The sequence below is a fragment of the Saccostrea echinata genome, unplaced genomic scaffold, assembly GCF_033153115.1.
Source record: "Saccostrea echinata isolate AGI-Se365-2 ecotype Australia unplaced genomic scaffold, CSIRO_AGI_Sech_v1 ptg000009l, whole genome shotgun sequence".
Taxonomy (NCBI): Eukaryota; Metazoa; Mollusca; class Bivalvia; order Ostreida; family Ostreidae; genus Saccostrea; species Saccostrea echinata.
Genome location: NW_026889758.1, coordinates 37,120,740 through 37,135,555, shown reverse-complemented (window position 1 = coordinate 37,135,555; position 14,816 = coordinate 37,120,740). Strand labels below are relative to the sequence as shown.

At 35.1% G+C, this 14,816-nt stretch overlaps 1 protein-coding gene across 1 annotated transcript; it reads left to right on the top strand.

The window, feature by feature from the left end:
* The first annotated feature begins 1,026 nt into the window (after positions 1 to 1,026).
* Positions 1,027 to 14,545, top strand: LOC133182322 (uncharacterized). Its single transcript, XM_061317124.1, has 10 exons — positions 1,027 to 1,048; positions 7,005 to 7,159; positions 9,817 to 9,934; positions 10,021 to 10,121; positions 12,009 to 12,150; positions 12,308 to 12,402; positions 12,492 to 12,597; positions 12,707 to 12,791; positions 13,218 to 13,428; positions 14,183 to 14,545. The coding sequence occupies exons 2-10, from the start codon at positions 7,013 to 7,015 to the stop codon at positions 14,318 to 14,320; spliced, it is 1,143 nt and encodes a 380-aa protein (XP_061173108.1). The 5' UTR covers positions 1,027 to 1,048; positions 7,005 to 7,012; the 3' UTR covers positions 14,321 to 14,545.
* Positions 14,546 to 14,816: the final 271 nt, after the last annotated feature.

Below are 14,816 nucleotides of genomic sequence, written 5' to 3'. Positions count from 1 at the left end.
AGTTTGGAAGGAAAAGTATGTGAATATTTTCAACTTCATTTATGGTGGAATGTAAGACTGAACTTTTTTTGATTAACACTGTTATTTATGTTCACAGCATCTAATTCCATAAGTGTAAGGAACCGACGGGTTGAGTAAGAATTATTTTCCGACATACGTGGTGGCTTAAAGAGCCTATGCAGGGCATATATTTTGCCTAAGGTACTCTTTTACTCGGACAACAGACAAATCGGTCGCAACCAGACTCCTGCATGGTTCAGACTGAATTTCAGCCTCCTAGCTGGTTTTGGATGCCAATGACATTCGGGTTATTATGAGTTGACTTTCACTGCTTCTTGGTGTATTTGATTCCCAAGTAATGTTGTGTAGACTCCAATTCATACGACATTAACAGGTTAGCTTATTTCTACGAGACATTATATGTTCAGATTCTAGAGAGAGAGTGAGAGAGAGATTTGACTTATTCTTTAATTTATTTATTTGTTTTTGAAAGATATATTATTTTCCCCTCAAAGAATTGATTATCATTTATATGCAAAATTGTAAAAAATAAAATAAAATGAGTAAATAAAATTATATTTGTGAACTACGTTAGTTTAGATACTTGTTTGGAGAATGGGATTTTTTTTTGGTCTTATTCTTGAGATATTATGAAAAAGTGTCCGTTACACTCAATACTCTAACTGCGCGGGGGTAGATTCTTATGTATCCACATCATGATGGTTATTGGTAGAGATTGAAATGAAATAACAGCGCTGAGTGTACCAAATAGACAGACTCCGAACATTCGATAACCCAATACTGTACGTTTCACATAATCAAAGCGAACGCACCATTGTTGTTTACAAATACGCACTCGGCACACCTCGGCCGATTCGTACCTCACTGATGAAGGTGAGGGAATCAGCCGAGGTTTGCCGAATGTACAAATACGGTGATCGTAACCTATCGGCATTTTCCTTCACTATAACGAAAAACCTCGAGGGAATGCAAAATTTGATAATATACAGCTGATCACGAGACGGTCAAATTGATCAAGACAGGACAGGTAAGTCTAATTTAGCAGTATTTCAGCACATTTAAATCAGCTTGCAACTGATCATTTTATTATCGATTGTATCTAACGGGCAAATAAAAAACATAAAAGGGTTTAGTTTCTATTAAATTAGCACCCGGAAGAAATGGGTAGGCCTAATCAACATCAGTCTAAATAACACAGGACTTGCTTCCGTTGGTAAAAAATATATATATATATGTATATATTTAAATATTAAAAAAATATTATATACCAATAACTAAAAAAACCCTCTTGGTTTAGTAGTTGGTACATGTATATGATTTTTAAAAAATATATTTTTACACCCCTGGAGCACAGGGGCATCTTATCCGCTCTGTTCTCTACTACACATATATAAAAATACACCTTGTGTATTTTTATATATGTGTAGTAGAGAACAGAGCGGATAAGATGCCCCTGTGCACCAATTCGCTCTGAAGAGAATACCTTCGAAGTGACAATATGCCAAATTAAACCTTCCTGCGTTTAAATTATATATGCTGATCTCTATATACCACAAACGCGTGGTCGTCAGCGAATAAATATATTGTACATGTAAACGAATTCTCACTGTTCATATATACTTTTTTATTTTATATGGGCGCCGTATATGTCAACTCAAAAGGACGCGTAAGTACTCTGAAGTTTCGGAGAATCTGTCCTACGGTGAACGTCCTCACACTCCTTATCATGCTTATAAAGCATGATAAGGAGTGTGAGGACGTTCACCCTACGGTGAACGTCCTCACACTCATGATAGGGTGAACGTCCTCACACTCCTTATCATGCTTATAAAGCATGATAAGGAGTGTGAGGACGTTCACCCTCGGCTTCTGGTGGTGAACTTCTAGTATGCTGGAGTACAGCACAGGAATCGATGAGGGTTGATACAGCAGGGAAGTGGACAAATATTTGACATGGCATGCGCGGATCTAGAGGGGGGGGTCCCCCCCCCCCCTGGAATTTGCAGAGTTATTAAAAGTATATACTGAAGAAAATAACAAAAATGACTTTGCCCCCCCCCCCTTCGAAAACGTGGACCCCACCACTACCACGAAATAGGTGTTTTCACGTTTGGGAAATGGAATTTGCAGGGTTTTTTTTCTGGGTTTAATACGTTTGGGAAGGAATTTGTTTTGTTTTGTTTTGTTTTGTTTTTTTTTTGCTTGTCAAGAAATTTTTGGGTTGGAAATTTTTTTTGACTCGGGTGCTGGGGTGGACACCCCCCCCCCCCGGAAAAAATTCCTTGATCCGCGCCTGCATGTGGAGACGAACTGACTCGAAAAGGGAGGGGGAACTTATCTATCTATGATATTTATAATTGTGTTTTGCCAAAAAAAAAAGTCAGAAAATTGAAAGTTAACATTTTTTTTTAATTAATACTTGTTAATCCCTCCATTTAAACTGATTGAAATATAGAAATATGTGTTATAATAATCAAAACGAATCATCTCAAGTTGTTTTAGACAGTGATTTCAGAATTATGTTGAACTTCATATATTGTAATATTTTTCGACAATTGTTTGTTTTCATCAAAGCTTCCAAACATCAATCGACCAATTAATGACAATGAATAATTTGTAGCAAACCCGCACTTACAGCGATTGATGAAGCATACTTAATACCTTGTTTATTGTTTACACACGTCAGGTACTCCATGAAAGAATAGTAGTCTATCTCAAAAAAATCTACGAACAGGACAATCTGTGAACAGCTAGGGAAAATTTAGAGCTAGGTTGGATCAGGTGCCTAGGAGGAGTAGGCATCCCCTGTCGACCGGATTCACACCTACCGTGAGCCCTATGTTTTGATCAAGTCGACCGGAATATATTCCATAGTCAAAGAATCTGGGGGAATAAGGCGAGCCATGTGCCCATGCCCATTTTTCGACTATGCAAGAACATTTATTGGAAAAAATCTCTCAATTGTTCGAATTTACTTGAGCAATTTAATGTTTGCAGTGGTTCTCAAAATGATATTTATATTCTAAACAAGCTAAACAGTTGACTTTCATTTATTGTCACAAGTGTCTAACATGGGTAGGGACTTCTATTAATTAATCTGCATATTGAGTGTTAACACTTATTGTGGAGATACTATAAAAATGTTAACATTGTATATAATGATAGTGTTGATCTAGAAGCGCTTGTAGTAAAAATAAATAAAAACGGGAATAAAAGTATTCAAATATCTACTAGTATTCTAATTTTTATCCGGCATTCTAAATAATGTACTGTAAATGAGTTCATCACTACATATATATATATATTTTTTATTTCCAGTGAAATATATGTTATTCCTATAGACATTTTTTATAAAGTAAAAAAAAATTAACCCCCTCCCTAAAAAATAAAAAATAAAAAAAATCATGATTCGAACACTTTCCTCAATAAACGTCCCTTTAAAGAGCTCCTCGCTAACCACTATACCACGGAGTCACACATACATACCCATTTAAATAGCATACAGTTCTCTATATTTAGCAAGCGTATTTGGACTTAGAATTATTTAAGACCACGGTGAAAATTTAAGTAAGTTAACTTAATTTTTTATGTAGAGTGGGTCTTCGTACCAAATTTTTGCAAGTGTAAAAAGCAACATCTTTCCATTGCCTGTCATTCATCGTTCTCAAAAAAATGGTACGATGACCCACTCTATTTAAAAAATGTAGTTATATCATCCAATTTATGTCAGTTTTTGTGAAAATTGAGCGTGATGCCATTTTTTTGGTGTTTATCAGAATCAATTTCGCTGTTACAGTATTCAGGTTTTGTCAAATTTGTATCGAGATGGTAATAAGCATTACACTAATTCAACAAAAAGTGAAATTTTTTAAAAATGAATTTACTGATTTTTTTATCGATCGTTATGTAGGCATATGGCTCGGCTTATCCCCCCAGTTTCTTTAGTATAAAAACAAAGGCCTAACAATTTGTATGAAATACGACCCAGTGATACGTTATATTTGTCAACAAGATCATTATAAAAACCATAGAATTTACGAAATGCTGACTTTAAAACAAGGTTGTTGAAATCCTTATAACATCAACTTCTCTTTCAATAGCTGCCTCGGTTTAAAAATTGATCGTACTTGGAGCTTGCTCTTGAGAATCGAATAAGTTGAGAGACATTAACAACACATACAGGTGATAGCGGAATATTACAAGATAACTAAGGAAACTTGACATGGAAAAGCTGAAGTCATCGCGTTTGTGCCTGACATGTAAAATTTAGTTGTTAGTTGGTCTTTATTGTCTAAAGTCAGTAAAACATCCAAATATGAAACAGATGTGGCAGACTGAGGCGTCTTTAATTTCGAGTTCACTGGGATATATATCGTCGACATATGAATGGAAGTAACTATTGTTAATTGACAAAATGCTGTTGATATATCTGAATGTCGAGTTCAAGGCCATAACAAGCGTTTTCTTCTTCTCATGTAGAAGTACAAGTAGTTATAACTTATATAGACATACATCCAATTTTGCGTCTGTGTAAACACTTTGCCGTCCCATTCACTACAGATCGCCGCTATACTCGCCGCTCCAATTAATGAGCAGATGAATCCGTTACAAAATTGTGATTTTGTATTATTTTTATTTTATTTATTTATTTACAAAAATATGCCAAGGCCCTTAAACAAAATATCTATAATGTCTATTTAGAAATTTGATTTTTATTATAGTTTATGTGTATATTTACTATTGAGTTAATAGGTACCCCCCTCCTGACGTGAGTGTTTTAGATCAGGTTAGCGACCGGTCAATGATGGTAATCATGATTATAGACTAAAAGTTTTCAGTGTTAGCCTCTCATGATAGACTATTCAGGCACTAATCTAGGTCATATTTACTAACGATATGAAATATTTAGGTATTTTCCCCAGGAGAAAAAGAGTCCATTTTCCTTAAGTTTTTATTCTATGTTAAAAATACTACATCCTTAAAAAGATCAAACAATCACTGTACCGTTAACAGTCCATTATGCAATAAATATATTTACATTTTCTGTACTTGATACTACGACGTATACTTCAGACAAGTTGTTCTTCTGAAATATTTTCTATTTATCAATAAAAATCTCCATTATGATTAAATAGAAAATACGTCAGAAAGACATTTATACTACCTTTCCGAAATTCTTTTTATGACTATTTAACGTTGAATTTGGCTAAGAATGAGTTAATCAATGTGGTATGAAACGTCATGTGACACTAAGAAGATTGTCCAAAAATGGTATCCCCCAATAGATTACTCCCCGAAATCACAGTTTTAATTAACATCAAACAACAGAAACAGAAAAAACCCTCAGTCATACTTGAGGAGGAGTACACTACTTATGGGATATGTTACAGCTTTTCCCGAGGAAGTGGCTCAAACTGAGTAAATGCCTCCACCCTTCCCAACGTACACATACTAAATGATTTGTTATTTTTACCGTTATTTGTATTGGAACACCTACACCTACACACTCTCTCTCACTAAAGAAAAAAAAGGCTCATGAGCCTCAATTCTCATCCGAGTCACCTTGGCCCTGCAGTAGAAGAATTCAAAAGGTCTTTCCAATGGGAGGAAAAAATCACTTCATATTGTGGCTGTACCTTCCAACAGAGGTTATGACGTAACCAAACTTGAATTCACAAAGTCATTTTGGCCTTGCAGCTCCTGAGAAGATTTGTTGATATTTTTTTCCTGCAGACATGCATTTAGGTAAAAAAAAAGAGTTGAATCCAAACAATTACAACTTCGGCATTTTTGCAAATTAATATTTTTAGTGTGGCACTGCTACTGCTGAATTTTTCAAAAATTATTTTCCCATATATTTCCAGGTAATACTTTGATCCTCTATTTTCACCCCCACCTAGTTTGAAATATCTGACGTTTTCCAGGCGTTTTTAGCGATTTTGATATTTGGCGTTTTCCTGGTACGTCAAATATCAAAATCGTGAAAAACGCCTGGAAAACGTCAGATATTTTGGGCTACTCCTCGCCCAACCACCAGGGACCATAATTTGAACAAACATTAATGTGCACTACCTGGGGGTGTTTACGTCTTACCTGTAATATGAATAATCATAGTCCTGGTATTCTTTAGAAGAAGATTTTTAAAATATTTTTTTTATACTAAAGTATTCCAGTATTGAATATTTGAAAGCACTTGCATCGAGCATTTGCATTTTCTCAGCATTTAAATACATCATTATCGAATCAAAGGTTATTTTATCTATTTTAATGGAAATGTATAAAGAGTACCCCATGTAAGGCAGTTACATTAGTTAACATGTACATGTATTTATTATTTATTGCTATTTGGAAAATAAAATAAAGCTGGGCGAACAAGACGTGCAAAATGCCTATAGCTTCAAATGTATAAAAGGCATATTTGATTTGTGAATGTAGTTTTAAAGCTCTTATCACTGAGAGGTATGAACATAGACCTGTGCTTTAGGTATGGTATGAAATTATGACAAACTTTTCTGCGGAAAACCATTTTATGATTAAAATAATGTGGTTTTGTTAGGGTTCGAACCCAAGCAATAAAAATCCTGAGTCTTATATTTTTCCCTTCGAGGCTAACACGCCAACCACTACGCTGTAAATGGACTTTAATGGAGATTTTAAATATATGTAGTGTATACGTTAATGTTAAATGAAATTTTAAAGAAAAAAATTTCATAATTGAGATTTTTTTATTTTTCACGTTCTTATTGTCGCACAATGGGCATTTTGCTCGCCTTGTTGCCCTTCTTATTTAAGGAGTATGACGTGTTAAAACAATTTAAGGCATGCAATATAGACGCATGATTGTCTTCATAATGATACATGAAGTATTTTACTTTAATCAACGTGTCTACTGACATATGTACAATATTTTTTTTTTCTTTTTTTCGTTTAAATAAAAAATAAGATATTGCTTAAAGTAAACATTACTCAATCAACCATTTCAGAGGACATCATGCCTTCGGAGTCGTTTTCAGAAGTTCTTCCGGGATTCACAGGGGAGAGTAATCCAGATATTTTCAACCTAAAAGCGAGGCCGAATGTTACCGAGAAGAAACCAGGCCAACTTCCGGACCACATGATCAAACAATACTTTGAAGATGTATGTTTTTTTTTTTTAAATATTCTTATATCAAAGTTTCATCACAAATGTTTTATTTTTCTTACTTTCTTAGAAAACACTAAAAAACCCAACAACACTGTATATCCTTAGTGTCGGATCTACTAAGTAGATACAAGGTCACGGATGAAAATTTATATAAACACTAAAAATGACCAACGACACGAACAATAAAAAGAGTCAAATTTTCGGGACGCCCTGTCCCTTCCTCAGGGCATATAAAAGGTTTTTAAAAAGTCATGAAAGAACAAAACAAATGAAAACAAAAACATATCTCTAGCACTAATACTACACTACTAAACCCTATTTATTTTCACTTTAACATTTTGAATTTTGATGTTGAAAACTAATAAATATGAAATGAATCTGAACCACTGCGAGGAACGTCCAGTCAGTTTGGTATACTGTGGCGATTTCGCCGATTCTGAAGTCTCTGATTTTATCCTACACTATACCAATAACCGGAAGCTCTTGTAGCCCGTCTATAGTCTTAATATGTCGTGAGGTAATTTTCGAGAAATAAATGAGTGGGTTACATTAAAGAGGCTTGACCAAGGAGGACTGGAACACTATATTTGAAAAGAAAAATGTCTCTAGAAGCGAACTATGTCTTACTGAAGTAGGTTAATGATTGATAAATTGATAAAATACTGGCTTGAAGTGGGGGTGCCTGAAATTAAGTTAGGTACCTTGTGGTAAAAATAAGTAGGGATGCCCTGTATACGAAACACGTGCCTGTGTATTAACTATCATATGCTGCCTTCAACAGAGGTGGCAGAGGATAGTTTTTTTAATGCCAAACATGTGCCGAGGGGGTACACATATACATGCGATAAAAAAAACATGTACATGGGGACAGTTTTCCAGGGGCTAATTAATTACACTTCATATGCCCATGGCTCACAAATTATGTCAACAAATTACATGTAATCTGCCTATTAGAGTGCACATGTACCAAAAATGCACCTGGGGACTCCCCAAATTTTGGCTTGTTTTTCCAAGATTTGGGCCTCAGTCGCACCCATACAACCCACCCCCAGGCCCGAGCGAGCAGGATAAAACACCCAGTAGTCTGTAAATCAATGCATGCCCTAATGAAAATTCACCAATTGATATGGGGTCATTCACCTTCCCTTTGAGATACACACCTTCTTCTAAGGCCTACTGCTTTTCAGCTGAATTTCCTCTGCAACTGACCACGTGTCTTAGTTTCGCATTTACAACTCTGTATATGATAAGCGTCATAGTGACACCTACATGTTGCACATCATTTTTTTTCAGCAAGCACTCTGCTACACTGCAAATGTGTCCCATAATTATTCTAATCATTTTTCTACATAAAATATCACATCAAACAGGGGATATCTCAGTTTTTTAAGAAATTTGACCTGGTCTTTAGGACGAAACTATCCCCTGCCACCAGAGATGTCTCCTACCTTTAGCAGAAATATCTCCCCTGTCAAGGAGAACAACACTGCTTAAAACAACAATTAATATGTTTAAGTCTGAGCTTGAGCGAAAAATTTCACATATACGGTAATTGTCATACATAGATGATTTCTACTTACCTCCAATTATTCCAACATGAAAGGTCAATGAGATATTAGATGCCTTGATCAAGCATAATTGATATCCAGTTTTAGTTATTACAGTTTAATAATTAGACAATAGGTAAATTATAATGAAAGATTACGATTCAATATAAAAGAAATCTTTTTTTGTAACACAATTTTCCCTTGAAACACAATTTTTTTAATTTTTTTTTATCCCCCCCCCCAATTTTTGTTAGAAACGCATGCCTATGGTCCACATATTGCAGACCTTTTGAAGGACACCAACTTATTCGAATTGATGAACAGTCTTTTTTGTTTCCACAGTCCTTAGGATGTGGTTTCAACAGATATTTGGCGTGAACTCGTTCTTACTTTATTAATTTTTTAACCCCCCCCCAATTTTTGTTAGAAACGCATGCCTATGGCCCACATATTGGAGACCTTTTTGAAGGACATCAACTTATTCGAATTGATAAACAGTGTTTTTTGTTTACACAGTCCTTAGGATGTGGTTTCAACAGATATTTTTAATGATAACGATAAAGAAATCAAGGACTTTTGTAGTCAGATTATCGTTAAAACTAAAAAAAGATATCGAATAGCTGGAAATGGCGTCTGAACATTGGAGGAATTTTGGAGGTTTTAAAAATACTGTTGACGTGCTACCTGGATATACAGGAGAATGTCATCCGGAAATATTCAATTTGTCCGCAAAACCAATTGTTCGAGAAAAGAAATTAGGACAGCTTCCGGACGAAATGATCCGGAAGTTCTTTGAAGATGTAACTTTTTTTTTTCTCCTTTGTTCAGATTAGAAGAAAATTTGGGTAGTTGAAATGTACAGTAAAAAAAAAAAATAAAGTAATGTACATGTTTGAAATGTCATGTATAATTATGATATACCGGTATATTTCTGTTCTAGCTTACTTAGTGAGGTCTGATGATTAAATGTTGTCTGTCTGAACATATACATTGACTTTAAGTATTTGCAACTTAAATGAAAATTCATTTCTAATAAATAGATACACATGTACACCCACTCATGAAGATATTCAACTTAAGATATGTTTACACTTTTGAATGAAGGGTTACGTGGTTGTGAAGGACTTCTTTACGAAGGAAGAATTGGAACCATGCAAAAAGGCTATTGAAAGATTTGTTGATCAGCTGGCTCAAAAACTGTACGAATCTGGACGAATAAAAGGTAACTAGTACATATCAAAATTCTCTTTTTCTCTCAGAAAATGTGGTCATTGTCACCATGATTTTTTTTTTTACATTTTGTTTTAGAGCTTTACAGTGGGTACGGATTTTTTGAACGCTTGTCGAAGATTGAAAAAGACTTTCCAGGAGCTAATATAGTTCTACACAAATACGGAGTTCTGCCACAGGTATGCAAACTATTGCTAGCTCCCAAGGCACTGTAGCATCTTTCATAGCCTTTTTTCAGCTGTTCAAAATGTGATATCACAGTCAAATTCGGGTAGCTGGTGATCTGCAGCTCTGGGCTGAAAAAAATCGGATAGAGAACCAGAGAACTAAAATTCCCTGTATTCAAAAAGCATATATTGCGCACTTTATATAAAAAAACTGCACACGGTTGGAATTTCCATACTGTAAAGCTGTCAAAATCTTACTAACTCTAGGAGCTAGCTTTCATAGTATTTTTATGTTGTTTTTTTTTTCCGACGAGATTTGTTCAAGCATATAGGAAAGACCACAAGAATAGAAATTGAAGCTTCTTATGACCAGCAAAAGAATCGTTTGACTCTTCTAGGTATTTGTCAAAGAACTGCGAACGATAGTATTGTTCTCCCGCCTACCTCCAAGTCAATTTTCGAAAGTTAACATATTTTAATGATTTTTCATATTTATATAGGTATTTATGTGAATTTTCATAAAACGTTACTTATTTGGGAAAACAAAGAGAGATAACTCTATAATTTTGGTAAAACTTGTGTTTCAACGGAAAACGGAAATATTTTTAAAACATCTCCACCCCCACCCCCCACCCCCACCCCCACCCCCGTGAAACAAAAATTCCTTTTTACAGTTAATATGGATTGTTATTTCACAAATTCATACCAAAGCTTTTTGTGTTTCACTGGGGGAACATATGTTTACAGACAAAAAACGACAGAAATGCTCATTTTTTCACCAATTTTGAAGGGGTTTACAACTTAAACGTTGTATTTAATCAATTACATATGTTTAATTTTATATGAATAAAACATAAGAAAAGACGTAATGAACATTTATTCATATCCAAGAATATTTTAAAATATGATGATTCTTTCAAGCCGATTTCAATGAAAAACATCGTCTACCTCCTTATAAAATGAGCTGGGATTAAGAGTAATTAACTATTTAACACTGGTATCAAAATTATTAATCAAATACTATAAACTCTTCTTTGCATTAAACAAAGATTTTATGACCAAATTGCCATTAGTATTGAATTAAATGGGTGTAAAATGTAGGCGGGAATCGAGAGTTAGCGTGCGTAGTTCTTATATCGTGGCTCTCCCACGGCGGTGAGTGGACTCTACTCTGGATACTATTTTTCCATGCTTAAAGAAACGTGGACTGGAGGGGAAAATGCTACTATCTCCCTTTAATGTAAAATGATTTAATTAATCTTAATAAAATATACGGGAAGGAAATTTTTGCACATGCTATAAAATGCTTCATCCCCTCGGTTTTTTTTCATTGAGGAGAGGGGATGGAGCTTCGGGTATATTTTTAGACGTAGAGTTGCGATGCATCGTTCATAGCCATTATTTTAAATTCAATTTTAACAAAGCATTTTAATGTAGTCATTGTTCTTCGAATTCAAACACATAGAAGATATATTGTACGTATATGTACTTCTATCAGGTGAGGGATAAATGATTAATGAAGTATAGAAAATTAATAATCGTATCGAGGCCTGTCTTAACATTTCATTTTAACTTGTAATATGGCTCAGCGCACCACGTTTCCGAAAATTGGTTTTATCTTTTTGCAAAAAATATGTAATTATTCTGCAAATATCACTGGCGGATTTAGAGGGGGCCAGGGGGCCCGGGTCCCCTTTTGTGTCCAAAATATACATAAGATTTAATAATAAAATCATTTTTTTGGTGTGGCTGTGGGTCCCTACCCCGACCCCTAACTGGTCGCCCCCCCCCCCCCTTTCAAGATTCTTGGATCCGCCACTGAATATTTATTCTAAGATTCTGCAAAAGAAAAAATAACAACTTGTATTCGCAAAAAAATATTGTAAATTGTATTTTCAGGCGTTTAAAGATCTTTGGACCAATGAGCGTTTGTTGAATGTTGTGGAGCAGCTGATTGGTCCAGACATTGCCGGGCACCCGGTTTGGAATCTACGCACCAAGACACCCCAGAACGAGGCTACAACAGTTCCTTGGCATCAAGGTAAAGATGGATATTGGCACAGTCCAGACAAACAACGAATATTTAAGCAAATTTAAATTTTCCTGATTAACGAGTATTTGACCGTCTGTACGCATAGCTCATCCAAAATAGGATAGTCCATATTTATAAATTAATAATTATTCCTATTTTGTTGTAGACACTGCCTATTTAGATCGAGAGTCCTACAAAGTCCTCCAGCCAACGGCATGGATTCCGCTTCTAGACGCCAATGCTGACAATGGATGCATGCAGGTAGAGATAATGCAACTTTCCTTTAGATAGCATCGTTTTTAAATAATTCATGAAGCCAACTATTTAAGGGCATTTGACTTCTACTAAAGGTTGCACGCAGAGGTCACAAGACTGGAAAAGTTGCTCACCATCAGTGTTGTTACGGAAAGACCTGGTATGTCATGCTGGAAGAAGAGGAAATGGCCAAAACATTAGGTAATGTCTGATCTGTGACTAGTCAGACAGTATTTATTTGAATAAATGGACAATGTATTATCTGCAAAATGTGTGTTAAATATTTGGAGCTTATATTTTGATTCAACAGAGGTAGATTTGGACAAAGACATCATTACATGTCCAGTTCCCTATGGAGGAATGTTACTGCTGAACAATATGATTCCTCACAGAAGGTAAATCGGTTCTATTCCATATTGGTTTTACATCCTAAACTTTTCTCTTTACTAAGTGTGAAATAACGTCGCGGGTTCGAATCCCACTGTGGGAGTGGAGACCGGTCCTTCGGATGAGACCGTATAAACGAAGGTCCCGTGTCGCAGTAGGTGCTGGCTTGAAAAAGATCCTCACTGCTCAATGGCCCTAAGTGCCGAGCATAGGTCAAAATTTGCAGCTCTCCACCGGCAAGTGGTGGCGTCTCCATATGAGTGAAAAATTCTCGAGAGGGACGTTAAACTACATACAAACAAATGAACTAAGTGTGAAATGACTGCGATTTTACATTTAAAGGTAACACAGAAGTCAGAATTTATAACGTATAGTAACAGACCGACCAAATGAGTTTGATGTACATATATTTATTATTTATGTCTAACATTCAGCTTGCCGAACATGTCGGACAAGATCCGTTGGAGCCTTGATCTCCGTTGGCAAAAACCGGATCATCCCTGCGGATTTTATGGCATGAAGAACCACCTACTTTTCCGGACGTCCAAGGATCCCGACCACAAGATCGACTGGACAGGCTTTGACGGAGATGACCGTTGGTCTAAACAAAAGGAATCGGTCAAAGACCTCCAAGACGTACTTCCGGTATGTATAAATCAACATGCTCTGTTACAAGACAAGTAAATAACGACTGCTGTCTTTAAATATCCAAGAGGTAAGATATATTTTTACAGACCAGAGCTCGTCCAGAATTTATTTATAACTAAAGGCAAAGCCATCTAACATGCAAAATTTATAACCTGAGGCGTGGAAAAACGTTGATCAAATACTGTTCACCCAGACAAGTTTTATTCAGCACCAGCGCTTCATGATATTAAATAAGCGCTATGTTAAGGAGAAAACTATTCCGGTTCCTTTCCCCATTTTAGCTCTAAGGAGACATGCTTCAACCTTTTTGCCATCACCCTAATAAATATGTACATTTTTTAATTACTTTATAGGACATTATTGAAAAAAAAAAACCTTGAATGAATAATGAACTTTGCAAGGCTAAAATTATTCATTTTACTTGTACAACTTGTATAAACATAGATATAGTTTTTTTCATGATTTTTTTTAAAAAAAGCTTGTTTGTAACATGCTTTCTTAAATAGGGAAAAAAGTCCACATCCTTTCTTGTTTATAAGCCAGTGAACTTGAAAAATGAATTTAAAAAAATCTTTTAGAGAAATCATCCTTATACATTCAAATATAACTATATGTACCAGTATTTCCAGGGTTAAATGTTTAATTTAATGCATGTCAAATTATTTCAAGAATAAAATTCATGTCTGGTACATGTATATGATTAAAGTTGAAATAACTTTATTCTATTCTTGCTGTTATTTTCCCCCCATAGCATGTGGAAGACGCTGACTTTGACACCACTATCCAGGGTCCATGGATGAAGAAATGGGACCTCGTCCACCATAATCAACACACAGCCAAACTAGACGATAGTAAAGAGCTCTCCTGGCACGCCTCGACAAAAGCTTAACTTGTGTTGACTATGACATGTTTCACGGTCCAATACTTCATATTTGACTACAATCTCTTTGCAATATGGACATTATAAACAATAAATGAATTGTCAGGGAGATTATGCATTTTATACTGGTTTTAAGAAGTAAAATATCGAGCTTGTATACATTTAGATACCATTCTACATGCATATATTCATATATTTTTAATTTTAAATATAAATATTTATAAATCTCAGGAATATTGTATGTTGTTTTTTTTTACCGATTTAAAGGAATAAAACTGCTGAAAATTTGTAAAACTATGTTTTAATTAGTTGAATGTTAAGAAATCTTTTTTTGGATTTCATTTGTAAAAAAAATAAAATAAATCAGAATAAGACTTTCTGACATGTTTGCACTTGCTTTAATTATTGAGGGAACACAAATATAAAGTAGCTTTGTTTTCTATAGTATACCACCGGTATATGTCGACAAAATTACCCCCCCCCCCTTGTTCCTACAGCCAAGACG